Source organism: Macrobrachium nipponense, chromosome 30 (genome assembly GCF_015104395.2).
Source record: "Macrobrachium nipponense isolate FS-2020 chromosome 30, ASM1510439v2, whole genome shotgun sequence".
Lineage (NCBI taxonomy): Eukaryota > Metazoa > Arthropoda > Malacostraca > Decapoda > Palaemonidae > Macrobrachium > Macrobrachium nipponense.
Genome location: NC_087218.1, coordinates 11348957 through 11370866, shown reverse-complemented (window position 1 = coordinate 11370866; position 21910 = coordinate 11348957). Strand labels below are relative to the sequence as shown.

Sequence of the window (21910 nt, the reverse complement as noted above, 5' to 3'; positions counted from 1 at the left end):
GTGTAGCTGCTGGAGATTTGTAGGTAGAGAATAACGTCTTGTATAAGATATATGTTGGTAAAAGTCAGATGAATAACAAGGTGATTAGTACTCTTTTCATTTTATTATCTTCTTTTGTGAATAACCATATTGTTTCTGGACAGGTCAGATTCAGGAGAGTTACTCAGCATTGCTTCTGATCTGACACTTGTATTTGGTAGGTGTGGCTACCTCCATCCGTCTTTCAACAAGGGCATGGGCCAGGTGTTATAATATGTTTTCTTAGTTACTGTACAACTCAGGCAAGTTAGAAGGATACAGTTGCCTCATATTCTCATGTTTAAATTTTTCTTAATTAAAAATGTTGTACTGACCTCAAAGTGTTTTACTCGTTTGTTTTGGTGCCCCACCCTACACCCTTCCATATTTCAAATATTGTCTTCCTCATTATTTCACCTTTATTAAGGTTGAGATTTCCAGAAGTTTAAACCATCATGACATCCTGTAGTATTACCTCCCTGTTCTACTGATACTGACATCACTGACCTGATTTGAAGGAATCTTAGCCCCTAATTTGTCATGGTAATTCAATAACTGTGTTCTGCCATGGGGATGCCATATTCCAAACATTAAGGTATAGTTTCAAGTCAGTTTTCAGTTGTGGCAGTAATCAGATGAATATTTACATTGTAATTTTGGATTTTTGAACTTTAGATCATGCTCCTGTGAACATGGCATAGCAAACCCTTACACATAACAACTGAGATGCTTTTAAAGATTTAGTTTATGTGGAGGATGTAAGAGAGGCTGAACTGAATAATGATGATAGATGTGAAGGATTTTGCCATCAGATACAGACCGTCCATCTGATTGCTACTTCCAAAAAGATATAAATAGTGCATGGTGCCAAAAATTAGTTTTTTTTACGGAATTTGCTCTCCCCTTCTTGAAACTGCTATTTGACAGGCTATATTTTGTGCATACAGTATTTTATTCTGTGTAGAACTGCTTAAAAGTACTAATTATTTTTTCCTCTGCTTTTGAACAAATTCCCTGGCTTATATCCTCTCTAGTTTGTTAGTATTACTACACTAGATATCTCAGAACAGTTCAACCAAAACACAATTTTGCTCCCTAGGTACCTGCAGATTGCATTATGTTTGCCATTGGATATCTGAGTGTTGGGCAAAGCAACCAGCTGATAGGCAGCTCAGTGAGTGCTTTTCTATTACTGTACTTTTTTTGTTTGTGTAATCTGTCCATAAATATTTCCTAATCCTATTGCTAGGTTATAATTTTAGTTTAACAGATATATTATCTTTCAGAGTTTACCAGCCATCAGAAGGAAGTTTGTTGGAATTATTAAGTAGCCTTCACACCATTTAAATTTTCCCATATACTGCAGCCGGAATTTCTTTGAAAATGGAGAAAATTCATTCATATTTTGGGATTGTTGACTATGTGATCTTTGCCCTGGTTCTTGCAATGTCTTCAGCTATTGGCATATACTTCAGGTTTACAGGGGGAAGGCAAAAAACCTACAAGGTAAGTTTTATCTGTGTGTTTTTTTTTTCCGATACCACAGATATTTTAGTTGAATTGCTTGAAAAAATAGTTTCATTACTAAGTGTTTATTTCTTAACAAATAATAATTTTTAAAAAGTAGATAGCATTTTTTTATGTATCCAAACCCTAAGTCTTCTGCATACATACCCACTTCTAACCATCAGTTGTCCATGTTACTGAAAGAGAAAAAAAGAAATGGTGGACAACCAGTCAAGTGTGGTGGGTACTCCCCTTGCATCCTTTGGCTTCCACATGTAACATTCTTGTTACCAAGCTTCAATGACTGTTCCAGTGTTTCACCCAAGAATGAAATACCAGAAGCTAGTATATCACATAAATACTGTTTAAGAAATATCTCTTCATGTTATGTCGTATATTTTCATTGGCTTGTATAACTGGAAAAAATTGAATTGAAGCTGTTTAAGAAATATCTCTTCATGTTATGTCTGTATATTTCATTGGCTTGTATAACTGAAAAATTGAAATTGACAGTTTGTAGGATATGTATTGCTTAAGTTACAAGAAAACTAAATTTAGATCTGCCTGCAGCAGTGTTTACTGCAGAATTAATTTGTTATAATTTTTCTTTTCTTCTCAGGAGTATATGTTAGCTGACCAAAGTATGCCAGTATTGCCAGTGGCATTTTCTCTTATGGCATCTTTTATGTCTGCCATCACCATATTGGGAGTTGCGACGGAAAACTATGTGTTTGGTACTCAGTTTGTTGTCATTAATATATCCTACGTGATAGCAACCCCATTGGCTTGCTATGTATATCTTCCAGTATTCTTCAGATTGCAAAACACAAGTGTTTATGAGGTAAGCAACTAGCCATGTATGACATTTTTATTTGCTGAGACAGAAGACTTGTGTTTAAATGAACACAAATGATTTTTGTACATATCTTCAGATTACCTTATTTATATTTTGTATTTGCCTGAGTGTCAGATCTTATTGCTAATATTATAGGTTAGGAATGCAAGGGATTGCAATACCTAAATATAGATATATACTATATAATAATAAAGTAGGTTTCAAGACAATTACTAAAGAGAAAAGGGCTAGTGCTGGAATAGAAAGGCCAAGGGCAGAGTAAAAAAATGAGCTGCTGAAAGGAGCCAAGAGATCTTTGGTGAAAGGGAAATAGAATAAGTGAATAAATGAAGCAGGAGGCTGAGAAAATTAAAGAGAAAGTATGTGGATAAGTGATTCACGATAAGACTGATGCTGACATAAAATATGCGGGTGCATTAATTATACTGATTGTTTGCCTGAGAGTCAGACTATTGATAAATTACTTTTAAGTGGCTTTTAGCCATATGTCAACAGGAGAAAATATAATAATTTTAATTATGCAACTTACCCAGTAATTACATAGCTATAGTTTCTGTTATTCGCATCAGTATAGATTCAAAATTTGCGGTAGCGACACCGATAAGTGTGTAGGTGACACAGTCCCCCCCCCCCCAGCAAGAAGGTTAGGAACAACACAGCCAATTAGCTCATTCGGTTTCTGCGACTCCTGGTGTAAACATCTGGTGTCAGCAGCAGTTATTCAATTTTCGCCGGTCATTTACCAGATTTCAGTATACAAACCAGGAGTGGAATAACATCAACCGAAAGCTTCAGGATGAGTTTTTTCCTTGTTTTATTGCATTTCACTGAAGTAGTACTGTACATCTTTAGTTCGCATTTACAGCGACTTGCAGTTAATTAGTCAACTACTATTTGACGAGTGTCGAACTATATGTAAACATTGGTTGTAGTGGACCAATGTTTACGCTTGTTAGCAATCAGATATTGTTCGATAACACGTTTCAGTAGCGATCTTTTGATTAAATCATTTTCACAATGAGTAACGCAACAAAGTGAGATGTCACTTAACTAATAAGGAAGTTGCGTAATAGTGGAAACCCTGCATTAGCTATCTTTCGGATAGAGTAGCGTAATAATGTAAACATTGCATTTGTTATCAGAACAATGTTGGTGTTGAATTTTATTTCCGCAAAAACGTGTTGGCAGGATTAATAATTGTTTTAAGGTGTTTTCACCACTTTAGCTTGTTAGCATGTCCGCTACTGAACAAATTTGCAATATATTTAAACGCTTATCAATCTTTTCAACTTCAGTGTAAAATTTTAATGTAGCAGGAGAGAATTGGTTATGGATTTTCGGAGGGCGGTCTATTGAAATCCTATTAAAAGCAAGAATAAAATTATTATTATTGATATTTTCATTGTTGATGTAATAATATTATTGGAAACAACTTGAATATGTACAAGAGCCCACTACAGAGAGAACATCCCCATAGAGGGCTGTACTTAAAACCATTAAGGGAGCAAAGTAATGTTGATTTAGCATGCGGTCTTAGCTTGAATCAAATCAAAACTGTTAAGTAGCTAGATTGACAAAAGTGTACGCTTGCCTTCAAAGCTTTTAGCTTAACTGGGCCAAATTATTCGGGCTGATCTTATCTTTAGCCATATGTTTGACGTAAGATTATGTCATGCATTTATCTCATGGTTTACTGAGCCCAGTAGTGGACACCTAGTAGCGCCCACAAGTGTCCAGCGGATCTGTGGCAGCGTACAGTTGAGCCTAGTAGCGCCCACGAGCGTCTGGCGGATCCGTGGCGCCGAGCGCCCAGTGGTGCCTAGTAGTGAACATGGTGCCGAGCGCCCAATAGCGTCCATCGGCGCCGAGCGCGAAGTAGCATCCATGGCGCCAAGCATCCAACGGTTTCGAGCTCTCAGTGTTGTAGCTACACAGGTGTTCAAGTAGTTTTCAGATAACACTCAATCCCAGTTATTTTTTCTCTCCTGCTACTAGCTCTTTAATTTTATTGATATAACTTGTCCAGTGGTTGCACAGCTATAAGTTACACTTATAGCTGTGTAGTTGATGGATAGGTGTTATTGAAAAATTATTATTTTATGAATGTCATTTTTATTGTAAAAATTTAATTTGTACCACATGCTCCTCTACTTGTCTCCCTTGCCTCCTTCCCATACCATTGTCAGTGGTGTTGAGATTAGCAATGTTAACCCTGTGATAGTAAAGTGTTGTGCAGTGGAGGAGGTGCTGTTCGTCCCCTGATTCTCCTAGGCAAAGGTCCCTGTCAAACTCCCCAGCACCTGGGAGGAGGCATACTGGTAGCCCAAGGGAGGTCAATGGGATTTGCCCACGTACAGTTGCCCCCTCAGGCAGTCCTGTTGTTAAATCCCAGGTCGTGACATAGTGCCATTGAAAAGGCATCTATAAGGAAGTGTTTTGTCTTTCCACAAGTGGGTTGAGCCAGTGGCGCTATATTGCAGAGTCTTGTCCACTGTAAAAGAGGACTCATAATATGTTGCCTTCTGTTCCTCCTAAGAAGACCAGAGTGTTACAAGAGGACTAACGTCCTTCTTGCAGGTTCTGGGACAGTCCAGAATGCTTTTCACACAATGACAATGGCTTAGAGGGTCAGTGTAGTGAAAGGATACCCTTTTCCTAGATTCGAGGAAGTTGTCCTTTGGGCGTCCATCAGATAAGGTTGCATGCAGGGAAAGTTCTGATTGTCTGTTGGTGTCAGACCTCTTTCCTCCTATGCTCCCTATTCCAGATAGTTCCTGTGTGTTAGAGTCTAGCTCTTAAAAAGTGTACGGCAATTGAGCCTCTCTTGGTGACTGTGCGTCCTTCTTGAGCAGGAAGGGACTCTGTCCTGCCTTCTGTATCTAAAGTAATTAAAACCTCCATTGGGGCAAGAGTGGAAGACCACCCATAGGCGCCTCAACTTCAACAAGCGGTTGAGCACTCATTGTCGCAGTAGTGCCTACTGGTGCATGTTTTACCTCTTCTTCAAGAGCGCTCACTGGTCTCAAGTACCACTGCTGGCGCCAAAACATTCATTGGCTCCCAAGCATCCATTAGCTCCCGAGCATCCATTGGCTCCTGAGTGTCCATTGGCGCCCAAGCATCCATAAGTGCCTGAGCGTCCATCGGCGCCTGGCGTAGCTGGATCAGTAGGAAGTTTTTCTCAGGCATGGACAACGCTTACATCTTCTGTCTTACTGACAGTGTCAAGTTATGACTGTCTCAGATCCTTCGACTGCAACCATTCAAAATAAGTTGGTCAGTATTTTTGGTTTTAGGAAGTCTTTTGTAACTCCTGTTCAGCCTTAAGCAAACTTGTCTCCATTTTCATCGGCCGAAGAAGAAGAGGATAAGGAATCGTCTCAGACATCCTACAATTCGCTACTTTACTACTTTGTAGCGAATTCTTCAGATTTGTTCTCCAAGGCTTCATGAAGCATACTGCTCCTTCTATCCAGCCACAAACAGCCTTGTCCCCTGTTTTTTTTTTGGCAGAAGAAGAGGAAGAAGACAGAGATAAGGAAACTCCTCCTACGACTTACAAGTCGCCTCTTCGATATTTTCTAGTGAATTTCTCTGACTTTCTCTTGCCAGTAGCTCCAACATCGCCAGTGTCCTAATTTTTTTTAGAGATAATCAAGTAGATTCGTCCAAGTTGCTTATCTAGTTTTTTTAGGCGTTGAAGGAAGCTAACCTTTGGCTTTCTGAAAGAGGTAACAGGGATAGGTTAACTTTAATTTCCCACCGTCACATCTTTTGACAGGAGTTAGGCGATTTAATCAAAATTATCTTCCGTGTGGTTGTAGTAGTGGGCTTCCATGATTGGACTGTTGGAGCTTTGGGCCGCAAGATCAAGGAATGTTCAGTGCTGGATGAGGATTTTTACGGACCTTTAACGAGACAGTTCCATGGAATTCTCTTTTTTTATGTTGGTCATTCTGAAGAAGACAAGAGAACTCATGTTCTTTCACCACCAAATCCTCTGGATAGTAAACACCTTTTTCCTGAGGATGCAGTGATTCAGGTAGCTTCTGATCTCCAGATGAAGTGAACCCCGGACTTTATCTCTCTCTCACTCAACCTAGCATTCTCGTGTTACCACTACTAGCTCACACCCTTCTCCTTCCACATGCGCTCAGCTCTTTCATGGCAAAGTTCTAGGTCATTCCCTAGATCAGGGGAAGAGGACGTATCAACCCTCGAACCATTAGGAAATCCTCCTCCAAATCCCTGCTAAGAAGTGAAGAGGCAGTCCTCCGGGCACCTGCAGGGGAAAGGTTCCGCCAATTTGAATGAACTGGGAAGCAAGAGGAGCAGAACCTTGGATCGTATAATGTTGAGAGAAGGCTACAACATTCTTTTTGAGAGCGTTCCACCCTTATTCAGCTCTCCAATAGCTTTAGCCTACTCTGGAAATTAAGAATTCAGACATTTATTGCCCAGTCAAGAGTAAGTTTCGTCACTTGCAGAAGAAGGCCATGCCTTAGAGTATTAGTAGCCTACTAACTCCCGGATCTTATAACTGATTATTAGTAAGTCCCCCAAGGCCTCAGGGGGCTTGAGGCCCTTGTTAGAGGTGAGCACTTTGAATGTTTTTGTCCAAAGACAAAAATTCATAATGGAAAGAATCAGTTCCATATCCCAATTCATCGAGGCTCAAAGAAGTTTCTTCGTTTCGTCTTCAGAGAGAATGCCAATTTACAGCTCCGTGCTTCAGGTTTTCAACAGCCACACAAGTGTTTAAATATTCTCAGCTTAGCCCCCATTATTAATGGTTGCAACTAGTCAGGATAAAAAATCTCTTTACCTGTCACAGAGGATGTGTAGAAAATTCCATCATTGGCAGGAGTTGGGACTTCTGATAAACTTGAGGAAGTCACAGTTAGTCTCCCGTTTGTCTTTTGTCTTTTTTGGGGATGAGGATAGACTCGGATGCTTTCAGGCTTTTCCATCCCCACAGAGTGTGGAGTCGTGCCTTCAGTAGGTGGACCATTTGCTACCCCTTCAAGATTGCTCAGCAAAGGAATGGAGGAGCCTGCTGGGCACCCTAGCCTCTATAGAACAGTTCGTGTCGTCTTGACAGTTTCACATGAGGAATCTCCAGCTCTTCCTAAAGATAGCTGGAAAAGGAAAAATTTCCAGACTCATTTGTGTTCCAGGCAACATCTGAAGTAAAGGAGGACCTGTCTTGGTGGAGATCGGAAGACAGGCTATTAGAAGGGAAGTCCCTTCTTCCTCTGAGCCCCAACCTGGTATTCTATTCAGATACATCCAATCCAGGTTGGGGAGACAGATTATTGGGGACATTCCACGAGACAGTGGCACTTCAATTGAAAGAATTGACGGCTATCCACCGGGTGCTATTGGAAGTTTGCGGACCTGGTCCGCAATAAAGTAGTAACTGTCTGCTCGGACAGCCCTCCCTTACATCAAGAAACAGGGAGGAAGGCATTTTTTCTCTGGCAAGCAGCAAGAACCCTTCTGCCATGGACAGACAGGAACCACACCAGAATCCTAACAAGTTCATACAAGGGAAATTCAGCGTCCTGGCGGTTTAATTAAGCTGCAAGAAGCAAATCTTCCCACTGTGTTGTATTTTAGCAGAACTAGCTCCTTCTGATAGGAACTATGGATGGCAACTACAGTCTAAGTGCAAACCCTGTTCTATCAGAGTCGGAAGTGCTTTATTGCAGGGAGAAGAGTGGAACTCTGGCTAGATGGTCTGGTGTTTCCTAGAACCAAAAGCCCAGACCAGATTTAACCCAAGATGTGTTAGCAAAGCTAATGACATCAAGTACAACCTCTACCTCATTAGCTTTTAAGAGCTATATATCTCATACGACCATTTTGCATTTGACCTACTGGTAGTGTGATCATCATCATTTCTCATTGGAAAATTGCGAATTTAGGCAGTATCTTGAAAATTTTAATTACTGGCATGGTATTGAGGAAGAAAGCATAGGATTCCCTCCTATTGTCCGAACCTTCACCTGGTAGTGAAGGATCGAAGTTTAGGGAGCCAAGAGGGTACAATGTACCCAGAGCACCCGACACATAGTGGACGGGTTGTGGGTTTTACTTGAGTGAGTGACATAATAATCTGGTTGTTTTTTGTTATGGTACTGTGCCCAAGGGAAGGGCATATTGTAGCCCTTGTGAGCAATTGGAATCATCCTTGCTACAAGGCTCCCCCTTAAGTAGAGGCGACCCTCGGCTTTACTGCCGCGCCACTACAGGTTAAGTTGAGCACCAACTAGAGGCAGTCTCTACTGCAAGCTCTCTTAACTAACAAGGAACAACAAGCATTGTTTCAATGCTAGCAACTTATCTATTTCTAATTCATTTCATGACTTAACGTTTTAGAGTAGAGTATTTCCATTTATCCCACCTCCTGTAATGTGGGAGTCAGCTATGTAATTACTGGGTAAGTTGCATAATTAAAAATGATATTTTTATAATAAAACAAAGTTTTAAATATACTTACCCAGTAATTACATGATCAGAGCCCTTCCTCCTCCCCGCTGATGGACATAAGCATAAACGGAATGAGCTAATTGGCTGTGTTGTTCCTAACCTTCTCGCTAAGGGGTGCGAGACTGTGTCACCTACACACTTATCAGTGTCACTACCGCAAATTTTGAATCTATACTGCTGCAAATAACAGAAACTAGCTGTGTAATTACTGGGTAAGTATAATTAAAACTTTGTTTTATTATAAAAGCATCATATTTATTTTTCCTAAGTAATGTACATAAATTCATTTCTGAAGAACTGCTTGTTTTGTACAGTACTATGTAATTACATTATATGGTACACTTAAAAGTCGCACATAATCTCTCTATTGCACTATATTATTTTCATGTGAATTTCTCTTTGAGTGTATATTCTTTTGCAGTACCTCGAACGAAGATTCGGCTTATTAACACGAACTTGCGCATCTTTAGCCTTCTCTCTTCAGATGGCTTTGTACATGGGCATTGTCCTTTATGCTCCAGCATTGGCTCTCTCAGCCGTAACAGGTTAGCACTTACATTCCCATATTACACAGTTCATCATGATGCAGATCGCTGACTACAGTACTTAAGTATTCTGTTAAATGCAATGCTGAGTATTCACTAGGTAGTCTTTTGAATAATCCTTCACACGTAATGATTGATTTACAATTGTTCTGCAGTGTTTTGGTCATTATTTCTGGTATGAGTGTTCGGCTATAAGCCAAGCAGTGATGATTTACTCAAGTATTCCAGACTGGGTTTAACTGCATTTGGAACCACAGCTTTTCACTGTTTGTTTGTTTATTTGTTTTTTGTTTGTTCTTTTTTTATGGTGTGGTCTTTTGAAATGATGGTGTTTGGTTCAGTGATTTAAAGGTTTTAATTTATGTATTTTATGATGTGGAGTATTTTCTAGCTTCAGTATGATTAATTTTTTACTTTTATTTTTCTGCTTTATGATGATATTCATTATCTGGATAACCTAGGAATTGTTATGTTTATATACTTTTGATGTGCTCAATACAAACACATCTAATTCTAAGCTTATTTCTTGTCTAATGTAAGCATTTGTATATGTGAGCAGAATAATTTATGTAATGAGATCAACCTTTCCCTTTATGGCTTTAGGTATTTGGTGAGTTCTCTCCACTGTGTCATTTGCATTTAGCAACTGAATTCCCACTTCTCCAAGTCTTAACCTTTGCATTTTCTCTTATACTTATGGGCCCTGTTACTGTTCTTAACCACACTATTCCCATATCAACTGATATTGTGACCTGACTACTCCTTTTGCCTTCTTACACATGCCAGTGCATTTTCCACTTCTCTTAGCAACTTCTTGTGAATATGATACTATTCTGGTATTCTTGGGCTACACCTCTTCGTGATATGTTGTATAGGCCTTATACATCCATTATAGATATGTATGTGCTCTCTCTGCCAAAAGGGATACCTATCATTATAGGCTTCTATAGTTCAGTATCTCAAAAAATTAAAAAATCTGTATCCTCCACAGTTGGACCCTTCAAAGTTGACTAGCCAGTAGCCATATCCTTCCTTATTACAATTACTACTTTTAATGATTTTAGGAATTACAAAGCCTTTACTTGATTTGCATTCTGGAGTCCTGAGGATTTCATGATAGTATGTGCTATTATATTACATGGTATGCATCCTTAAATATTTTGCAAAGTTTGTTTAATTAAGTTCATTCAGACTTTTTTTTTTTTAACATTAGCTGAAACTTCTAGTGACAGTATTCATTTAATCTTGAGACAGTGGTAATGCATTTTTTGGGGGCTAGGGTGGGTCTCAACTGCTGATCATTCATACCAAAAGTGTAATTTAAGCATATCATGAGTTTTTGTTCAACAACTCTCATAGATGAGAATTCCAGTCCAGGGGGAACTAAATTATGAATGCCATAAGGAGACTGCATATTTTAAGGTTGTCTGAGTGCTTGCTAATGGAATCCAGTGGGCAATCAGTTTTAAATTTGTGAGGTAGATTTAATGTGACTGAGTTCCTGAGAGTTCAAGACTTGATGGCATGACCTTTCTGTTTTTATCTTTGTAGTTTAACCAAAAAGGAACTTGTTTTTGCCTGAACAATGCTTGGTAGAAGCTTATAGTCTTTTGATGTTATTGTGTTTTGTTTCCCAAAGGTTTAGTCATCAAGATAACGGGGAAAACTGAAATGAATGCGCCTCCAAAATTTTATGAAACTGTCAGTGAAATTTATTGAAGTTAAATGGACACTTTTGCTCAAAAAATCTCTGTAGAATTTGTTTTAAATTTTATTAATCCTTTTAGCAGACATTTTTTTGCACCAGAGTGTAGTTTATTTATAGTACAATTACTTTTTCATTCTTAATTCAAGTGTATTGTAATCTGCTGTGAACTTATCCTGTCAGATCCTTTAGTATTAACTCATTTGCAGTCTTTGGAAATTCTGAATTTTTTTTTTTATAGATTTAGACTGCGCGTAATAGCATTATAGTTTCAATTTAATGCTATTATAATTTAGGGATTCCGCTGCTTTGTATGCAAAGTCAGTTACTGTATTTGATATTAGTTTTAAGATTTAGATATTTAAATCAAAGTCTAACATTAAAATGGTTTACATTAATGTCTTGAAGTATTATTGGTAAATTGTAAGAGTTATTCCATATAGGTATATGCTTCAAGTTGCATTCTTACTACATGTGTGAATTTTCAAACAGAGAACACTGTAGATATTAATGACACCAGAATTTATGTGAATCTACAATAATCTTGAAGTTTATGCATAAGTGTTCTTTTTTCATTTGAATGCTAGCTAACATACCTGGCATTGCACGATGTAACTGTGAATGACAACCGATAAACTCTCTCTCTCTCTCTCTCTCCTTAATCTCTCCTTCTTCTCTATCTCTCTCCATCCTCGTCTCTCTCTCTCTCTCTCTCTCTCTCTCTCTCTCTCTCTCTCTCTCTCTCTCTCTCTCTCTCTCTCCTGTTAAGGTGGTTGCTTCAATTATATTGCCTAGCATTTTTAACATTTTATATTTCACCACTTCTCACCCCCCATTTGTATCGGGTCTGAACTTGGACTTGAAGGGTATCGGGAGTGTCATTATTAATTTCAGTGACCTCGAAAACTATGGATTAGTCACTAATTTCTGTAGTTTTTGGTTATTTTTTACAGGTCACCCCCTTCTCACCCCCCTTCTTATCAGGGCTGAACATGAACTTGAAGGGTATTGGGAGTATCACTATTCATCTCCACGACCTTGAAAACAATGGATTAGACACTAATATTTGTCATTTTTGGTTACTATTACATAATAGCCCCCTTCCCTTCTTATCAGGTCTGAACTTGAACTTTAAGTCCATTGGGAGTGTGACTATTCATCTCAGCGATCTCAAAAACTATGGATTAGACATTTAATATTTGTTGTTTTCCATTATTTTGACATGTTACCTCTTTCCCAACCCCCCTCCCAAATCAGGGCTGAACTTGAATATATGAGATATATAACCTTTATTGTATCTGTTTCATGCCACTTAAATGGCAAGTAAGTGTATGTACCTGTAATTGCATCCAGCCTTTTTAACAAATTATTGTGCACAAATTTTGTTGCCTGATTTGTATACATACTCCAAATCATTCTTTGGCCTAGAGGGATGTTATTCTTGCAAAGGCTGGTTGGTATTAGCTGGAATATGCTGAGTTATTTTAATTGCTCTTATTCTTGAATTACTTATGAGCAAATATTTTTTTTTTATAACTTATTAACTGTATGAGGCACACACAGCTATAGTACTAATTTTCATGTATAACACATGGTGTACTATTCAAATTCTTCACCTGCCAACTTACAGCTGCTTTTGGGGCCCAGTGTCTGGTAGTGTCTTCCACTTCTCTTGTATTATCTAAAATTTACCCTCATAAGACTTTCCTTCAACCAACTTACCAAATGAAGTCTAGTGCACCAGATCAAGGTTGTTACATAGACTTGATGTCAGTGACCATTCCTACGTTTGATTTGCATTACTGTTGTTTAAGGATGTTCCTGTTGTATTGTTGATGACCTTCAGAAATTCTCAGACTGGTGCATGTCATGCTGCTGTTAATGTTTGTCCCAGGATTAAAGGAAATCATGCAAAGCATCCTTTTTATCTCAGGATGACAATTTATCTAGTTTAGGTTTTCCTCAGGGACTACGTACTGCTCTTGGCCTTCCAAGTTCCAGGATTCAGGAAATCATGCAAACATCCTTATTTTAATTCAGGAAAACAATTTATCTAGTTTTGGTTTTCCTCAGGGACTACATACTGCTCTTGGCCTTCCATTATGCAGTTTGTCATGGATATACTGAAGCTTTGTCCCATTAAACCTTTCACTTGTCTATGTGTATTTCAATTGACATACACATTTTTTAACCATCTCTGATGTCATTAAGAACTCAGTGACATATTTTTGCTTCTCTGCATCTTGCTCCTTTCAAATAATAGTTTTAGAAATATGGCAAGTAGGCATTACATTCAGTATGACCCTTTTGTTATCATATTCAGTATGGCCTTCATATTATCAATTTTGTTCATTGCCCATCATTGTCTATGGAGTATTGAGGTTCTGAATGAAGTAGCTTATCATTAATCATAGTATTGTTGAAATTCTGAAGAAATTCTGATTGAAAATAGCAAAGTAACAAGAAGAAAATGAAGTTTTAGCACAATACATAGCAAGTATTTGTAGATGATGTATTACCTTAGTACAGTATTTTGATGTGGTTTATTTTTTGTTATTGTGGTAAATAATGTACTCAACAGGTATATCGTTAAACTGGTCGATTGCCTCCGTTGGTGTGGTTTGCACCTTCTATTCATCATTGGGTGGCATGAAAGCTGTGCTTGTCACTGATGTGTTTCAGTCGCTCCTCATGTTTGCTGCTGTTTTTGCCGTTATAACCCGTGGCCTGTTGGACTATGGAATCCAAGGTGTGTTTGCTGCTGCTGAAAACGGAGAACGACTGGAATTTCTAAAGTAAGTTTTGATATGCACAAACTGTTAATAGAATCTATGTGTAATCTTAGCTCTTTAAAAAGTAACCTCACATTACCCTCAGAAATTAATTTTGTGAGAGTTCTCCCAGTACTAACTTTCTCTGATACAATGAAAGTCTTGCTATGAGAAATAAGAAGTGCCTTAATGCATGTAAATAATCACAGAGAATTTTGCTGTATTTTTCAATTGTAACTAAATGTTGACATTTATTTGTACTTAAGTGCCATCTGACTCAAGAAGGCATTTCTCTACTGTAGTGAAAATTTATGTAAATGGTTTATACCAAAGATTTTATTCAGTGTTTGATTGCTGAAAGTGTGTTTCAAGTGTACTAATACATAGTGATGTCTGCTTTTTGAAAATAAATTAATAAGAAAGAGAAAAGTGTAACCCAACATTTTTCTTTATATGGATTTAATGGATGTATTGAACTACTCTTAAAAGCGTGATCTTTTTACAAGCATATCATCATTATTTCCGTGGAGACTCATATTGAGGAAGATGTACTGTATTGTGCAAGCCTTCACAATAAGTGAAAAAACATGTTGAATTAGTGGGGTTTTGCTTTTGTCAAAAGATAATGTTATTCTAGTCATCTGCACCAATGCACCTTTGCTGCAAAGTGAACAATGTCAGCAGCTGTAGCACATAAAGAATAAAATTTTAAAACTGATATGATCCATTGCTTTGCATATCATTATGCAATGTCACATTGGGTATGCTTTAAATTTGAGAGGCAGTCAACAGTGTAACTAAAATAATTTTATTAAGTAAGACACACTGAAGTATTTTTGAGTGTATTATATAAGACAATTGAAGTAATTTTGAGTGTGTTATTTAAGGCAATAACAGCATCTATCCACCTGTACTCTATGATTTGGTTTACACTTATATTCCCCCGTAGGGGGTTAGTGCTGTCAGTGCACCTCAGGTGGTGCATTGTAGGCATTACTTAAGGGTCTTTGCAGCATCCCTTTGGCCACTAGCTGCAGTCCATTTCATTCCTTTGACTATACCTCCATTCATATTCTCTTTCTTCTGTCGTACTTTTTACCCTCACCTAACAATTGTTTCACAATGCAACTGCAAGGTTTTCATTCTTTTACTCCTTTCAGTCCTTACTGTCAATTTCCCTTTCAACATTGAATGACCTAATAGGTCCCAGTGCTTGGCCTTTGGCCTAAATTCTATATCCTATTCTGTTCTACATTTGTATTTCATCAGATTATTGTAATTAAATACTTCAACCTGACCACTGAGCTGATTTGTCTGAAGGATTTGTCTTTAATAATGATTAAAGTTAGACTGATTAAATTACAGCTTTTTGGAATTCCTTAGGGTGGTAGTGCTCTTCAGGCATTTCGAAAAGATGTTTGCTGCATCCACTTTTTTAGCCCAGTGATTCACTTCTGTTCCTGCTTCCTTCCTTCAGTCTCTCTGTCAAACACCCCAGGCTTATTTTTGAAGCCTGGGTTTTTCCTAAGTTTTCCCTGTAGATCTTATTAGTTCCTCTGTTTTCTGGATTTCTCTTGCTTCCTATCCAACCACTCCAACTCCCCCATTTCACTGTCTTAAGTACCGAATGGCAAAAAGTGGCCCAGGCTTTGCTTGACAGCCTTACATTAATCAAACAGCTTGTCAGACATTATGTAAGAAGATTATAATTGAAAATGAAGGCGGTTATGACATAATTCCATTTAAATGATTTGTTTCCAAAACTTTATTATCAATTGTAATTTGGACATTCACACAAAGACTGTTTAACTGTGAATGTTACTCTACAGTTTGTACCTTTAGGGGCTGGATCATTTTGGGCTATTCATCACTTATTCATGGATCAAAGAAAAGTAACCAGTTCGAAGATGGAGTCATGATTGTGTTATTTATTTTATGATGAATTCCATAGTCCAGCTTTGCACTTAATGCTTTAATTTGCTACTATCATATTCATTATGCTATACATAATAGGAATATCTGTGTGATCCTGCCATAGCAGTTGCAGCTTTATGTGCTTTTATCATCTTCATTTCCTTTATTGCCTACGTTGGCAGGAATCCAACAAATCTCCACATTTTGACTATCTTCTTGTAAGTTGTTAGGTGGAAATTAATTTATGCAAGGTTATTATTGGAATATGATATTCTAGAAGTTACATTTTCTCCTAATGCTGTGTTCATGTCTTTGTTTCAGTTTTAATCTCTTGTGTTTAATTGTTAATAATGTGTTTTAGAATTATTTTTGATAGAAAAGTAATTACAGTGCATCTTTGGACCCACGTGAGAGGCACACTATCTGGAGTTTGGGGATTGGTGGGATATTCACATATTGTTCACTGTATGGCGTAAATCAGGCCCAAGTTCAGCGATTACTGACTATAAAGTAAGTTTATTTTTTATGTCTTCCTGTTCTAGTCGCTCATTTGTTCATACAAGAATACAAACCTGAGTCTTTATACTGGTTAATTATGGAAAAAGATGGTCCAGTCTTGGAAGCTTGGTAACAATGGAATTAAAAATTGGTAGGTGAATAAGGAGTAGGGAGACCCACCTACTTTCTCAGCTAAATCACTGAACAGGTTTCCTACACTCCATTCCACCATGGCTGTGGTTGAAATTTATTTTTAGTATATCTTTTTTTACGGGTTAATGACGTAGGTGTTTGTCTTTTCTGTTTCGACTCTTGTAAGATATGGTGCATGATGACTCCATCTTGTAAGAATGGTCAGCATAGATGTCCAGGTTGTGAACATGTGTGTCCATGCAAGTGTGCAAGGTTAATGTTGTCCTTTGATAACTGACTGTTATCCTTACTGTTCTTTCTGCAGAGGTCAGGCATAAGCAGTCTCTGAACTGTGCTGTCTTTGTAGTCTTCTGCCCTGAGGAAGAAATATGCACTGTTTTGAAGAGGAGCAAGTTGAAGGGCCTGTTGTTATTATGAGAGGGCAATGCATCACTGTGCTCCCATGTTCCTCCCCTTTCTACAAGGACTTTGAACTCTGCTTCAGTTGGAAGGGCTTCTGCTTGTTATCCCCTCTTGGACCAGATGGTGACTAACATGAACACTCTTAGCTGGGAATTTGGATTGCTGCTGTGCTTTGTCTACCTCTTCTTCTTTCTCATCTTATTGGCAGAAACATGGAGAGAAGACCTAAGAGGCCACCATCTTTATGAAGGCTAAGAAGTCTTCTTGCAATTACCATGTCTGCACTGGTTGTCTTGGGAAGGTAAATGATGTTGACTATGGATTAGCTCTCGCTCACTTTTGTGACTGGTAATGTGCATGTACTTGCTTCTGCATGGGCCGCAGCGCACTACCCCAGTCTCTTGTCACCTGTTTGACCCACATGAGAGTGGAGGACCTATCTCTTCATGCTCCTACAGAAGCATAAGGCTTCTGTAGGAACAAGAAGAGACGAGTCCTCACTTTCCCCCAAATAGTGATTCTTCTAGTTCTTTTTAGATAGTGCCCCGGAAGTGCTTGTGACTGGTTACTGGGCCAAAACAAACTGTATCGTGCTCGCAATAGGTCCTTGTCAGTGTGTGTTTAGTCTGAGGCCAAACTGGCCCATGCACTGCTTGGTACCACTCCATACAAAACAGGCAGTATACACAGCTACTCATGTCAGTGAGGTAGTTGCGCCATCCTGCAGGTTTTCTAGAGGGCCTATGTTGGTCAAAGTTTGACTGAATGACAGGTGAATAGTAATCTTTCCCCTTGTCTTTTTGTCAAACAACCACATATGCACTTTCTGCCTGACATTTTTCACCAGGGGATGGATGGAAGAGGGCCAGGCAGTTGGTAGAGCATCGTTTGGGAATTAGCACTACTATACTACAGTCTGAACGTGTTTCTTCATGTCATTTGGGAAACCATGGTTATCAAAGATTTTCTAAAATGGGGTAACATACAAGCCAAACTTTGGCACAGGCATCACCAGTGTCAAGCTGTACAGGAGTTTACAAAAGACATCCTTTCCCTGCTGATATGCAAGATCAGGAAGCTGTCATTTTCAGTTGGAAGAACACCAGTCGTATTCTTTGGACATTCTGTTCTTGCCACATAAGGAGTGACTTCATATAAAAGGTGGTTTGTGGTCACAATTTCAAGATAATTTGTGCAAACTTGAAGTCTTTTTGATAATTTCACATCTAACCAAACTTATGTTTGTCCCCATTGCCAAAGAAAAAAATCATACAGTTAGTCGAATAGGGAACTACCTCATTACCAGTCTTCAGTGACTGAAGCAGCTTTCACTATAGGTAATCCATATAAAAAAGTTTCATGTTTGTTTATCTATGAAATATCTAATTTATCTTGAATTTGCAACTTTAATGTAGAGTATACCACCAGAGTATTTGTGGAATAATTTCAGGTAGCTGAAGAAACTTGAACCTTACTGTAATTTTTTGCTTATCTGTGGTAAAGCCTGAAAGTAAGTCCTGTAAAGGGGTAGTGAAATCAAGCCAGTTGAATAGTTTCAATTGTTTTCTCTTTTTCTTCTTGTGATATGATTATTATTAAAAAAATTTAGGTCAAAGTAAATTGTAAAATTTTATGCAGGGATCTTCGTCGAGCTCAAGCATCACTCTGGCTCCAGTTGCCTATCTTAATGCTTTTAAGCACATCAACATCATTTGCTGGCTTGGTGCTATATGCTCACTATCAAAACTGTGATCCTATGAAAAGCAAACGAATCACTAATCCAGATCAGGTGAGCAAAGATGGCAATTTCAGTAAATTTCTTGTATATGCAAGCAGTTTTCTTTAAGTGGTTTAAAAAGATTACCTATAGTAAATGGTAAATTTTCACCATTAAGAAAGTAATTGATGAGAAATGTCATTTTATTAGTGTAAGAAAGTAACTGACCAATATTTTTTTTTACTGTGCGAAATTAATTTTTTTTCCTCTCTCTCTCTCTCTCTCTCTCTCTCTCTCTCTCTCTCTCTCTCTCTCTCTCTCTCTCTCTCTCTCTCTCTCTCTCTCTCTCTCTCTCCAGTTGCTGCCCCTTTATGTGGTAGAGACTATGGGGATGTTCCCAGGACTGTCAGGACTATTTGTATCAGGAATATTCAGTGGTTCTCTTTCAACAGTATCGTCAGCTCTCAACTCTCTTGCTGCCGTCACATTGCAAGATTATGTTCTGGTTAGTATGCGTAATTATACTTTAGATGTTTTAATTTGCCTGTGAAGAAATTTGGTCAAGTTAGACCTACTTTTTTTCTATTGTTGATGGCTCATGGATAAGATTACACAACTGTCATAAGTATAGGTTCAACCTGTTTCTAATAATCTTTCTTTTTTCTTTGTTTATCGCTTACTCAGGGAGTAATCCTACAAACGAGTTTGTTGTTGTTGTTCTTGTTGGGCGGTAGGAAAGCCCTATGGAAAAGCCTAAAAAGGTCTGAATAAGGTGTTCTGCATTAAAAGTTCAGATACAGGAGATTTAGGATAGGATATTTATAATTTATAGATCAGAATGAAAATTTTAGAAATAAATATGTAATGTGCATGTTAAGCAGTACAGAAAAGTTATTTCTAATGAAATATAGTGTATTTATTTTAATTCTCGTTGGTGAAACAACACTATTTGACCGTGGATTTTAGCATGAACCCCAAGTGAGCTAAATGTCAGATCATGAAATTCTTAGGGGAAGGAGCAAGTTTTATATATAAAGTAAATAATCTTGAATTATTTGGAATGAATCTTGCCTGCTGATAAAGTTAGCTTATATCTTCATGCCATTAGGTGCTATTAGCATTCAGAATAAACAAAATGATAACTTGGAAAACCCACTAGGACTGTGTCTGTAATCACCTGTTTCCCACCAGGTGGCATTCCCTCTGATCCCAACTTCTTGCCAAGATGGGGGTTATGAGGACTGCTGCTGCGATTGAATGCATACCGGTGCCAACTATGTCTATTGTGGGTTCAGCTAAATGTTGTTTCCCTCTTTTGTCATTGACAACGTGGGAATTACATTGATTATGAAAGTAGCTGTACCTTTAACATGATGCCCTTATTTAGGGTAGGTAATAAATAACTGATCTCCCACCCTACTATCTTGCTGGACCCACCTAACCCTATCCTTTTTTTATTGCCTACCTTAAGCTATATTTTCAAGTTTTCTGTCTCGCTTTTAAGAGAGGGCCTAGTAACTTGGTGCTTCTTTGGCATTGTATTGGAAACAGGCTGAATTGTGGTATTACTACAACATTCCTACTCATAGTGATGGCCAAAAGCTTTGTGGGTGGTGGATATGCAATTTAGGGGATCTGGCATGTTGCTGACTCTTGTCCCTTTGTCCAATACATGTGGGGTGCTTACACTGGCCTCATTCTAAATGGAACAAAACTCAAGAGGACAAAATATTTACAGTTGTGAAGGTCCTTAACTTGGAAATTATGATAATTTTGGCATTTCTGGTCCTATGGGGACTTTTCCCTTTCCTCCCAAGGCATTGGGAGGCCATAATGTCTTTTTTCATACACTCTCAATCGTCTGATTCTAATTCCGTGAGTATGGCTACAACTAAAGGACAAATAATGAATTTTGAGTATTAACTAACCCTCCAGGTCCTTCTGTTCCCACTGCTCCTCCTGATCCACCAATTGATCCTTCACCTGATACCTGCAGCCCATCCTGTGCCTTGGCTCTGCAAAGATATGCAAATAGCTTCTGCAAGAATAAATTGACAACAAAGCAATATCATCAAATCACGTTTTAAGATTTGAGAGTACAGTGGGTCCTCGGGTTACGACGTTGATCCGTTCATAAGACGCGTCGTAACACGATTTTCAGTGTAAGCCGGAACATAGAAAATAAAATATAAAATATACTGTAAAGTACTGTACGTACAGTGCTATAATAAAATGTAACAGTTAATGACACAAAAAAGTATTTAAAAAAGAGAAAACAATTCCTTACCACATGAATTAAAGTAAATATTAAAAAAAAAAAAAAACAGAGAACAATTCCTTACCTTTATTTATTTGGTTGGCTTGCACACTGTGGGGAGGAAGCTGCAGAAGGTGCTGGAGATACTGGGGCAGGTTAATCAAGAGAGGCAGAACCTCCAGAAGGTGCTGGAGATGCTGCTGGGGCGGGTGAGCCTGGAGGGGAGGCAGAGCATTCAGAAGGTGCTGGAGATTCTGGGGCAGGTGAGTCTGGAGTAGTAGAGGCAGCTGAGGTAGAGGGTACAGGATCTGTTGCAGGCCTCTTTACCTTCTTAAAATACTGCTCCAGGTTAGTCTGAACAGAGAGCAACCTCTTCTCATCCAAGATCTCCTTGTAACATTGCATCAAATCCATGAGTCTCTGGAAACCCTAGTGAACCTTTCCAAGTTGGGATCCTGAGCCTCAAAAGTGCCAACGCTTGCTGCAACTCTGCAAAACCTCTTGCCAAGTCCTGCCTTGTGAAAGCCTTAGGCTCTGGGGTGGGTGCTTCTTCTTCCTCTATGATCTGCTTCTCCAGTTGTATCAGGTCCTCAGCAGGTAACTCCTCTCCATGAGATTCCAGCAGCCCTGTAACATCATCAACCTCCATCTCCAAATTGATTTCCTTACTCAGGGGAACAACGTTCTTAATAACATGCTGAACTGTGTCCTCAAACCCATGGAAATCATTCACAAATTGAGGACACATTTTTTTCCAAACACCATTCATGTTTGTTTGCTTAACCTCCTCCCAGGAATCAGCAATGTTCTTTACGGCATCAAGGATGTTGTAGGATTTCCAAAAGTCCTTCAGAGTCAAGTCCTTCTTGGTTTCAGTTGCCTGTAAAGCCATAGCAATTGTCCTTCGGAGGTAGTAGGCCTTGAACGAAGCAATCACTCCTTGGTCCATAGGCTGTAAAAGGGCCGTGGTATTAGGTGGAAGGTAAACCACCTTGACATTAGGGTTAAAGTCTCCCAGCTGGGCAGGGTGTCCAGGGGCATTATCCAGCACTAGCAACACCTTAAAGGGGATACCC

General features: G+C 38.6%; 1 protein-coding gene across 4 annotated transcripts in view; it reads left to right on the top strand.

The window, feature by feature from the left end:
* The window catches only part of LOC135202284 (putative sodium-dependent multivitamin transporter), an 89985-nt gene that overhangs the window by 7119 nt on the left and 60956 nt on the right, over positions 1-21910 (top strand). For 2 of the 4 annotated variants that reach the window (XM_064231590.1, XM_064231592.1), the window contains exons 2-9: positions 1118-1192; positions 1305-1524; positions 2144-2365; positions 9294-9417; positions 13704-13917; positions 16198-16317; positions 18499-18649; positions 18936-19082. In XM_064231590.1, coding sequence (XP_064087660.1) covers positions 1402-1524; positions 2144-2365; positions 9294-9417; positions 13704-13917; positions 16198-16317; positions 18499-18649; positions 18936-19082 — 1101 coding nt within the window. In that variant the 5' untranslated portion in view covers positions 1118-1192; positions 1305-1401. The remainder of the gene's footprint in view (positions 1-1117; positions 1193-1304; positions 1525-2143; positions 2366-9293; positions 9418-13703; positions 13918-16197; positions 16318-18498; positions 18650-18935; positions 19083-21910) is intronic. The other 2 variants (XM_064231591.1, XM_064231589.1) reach the window with 1 other exon arrangement.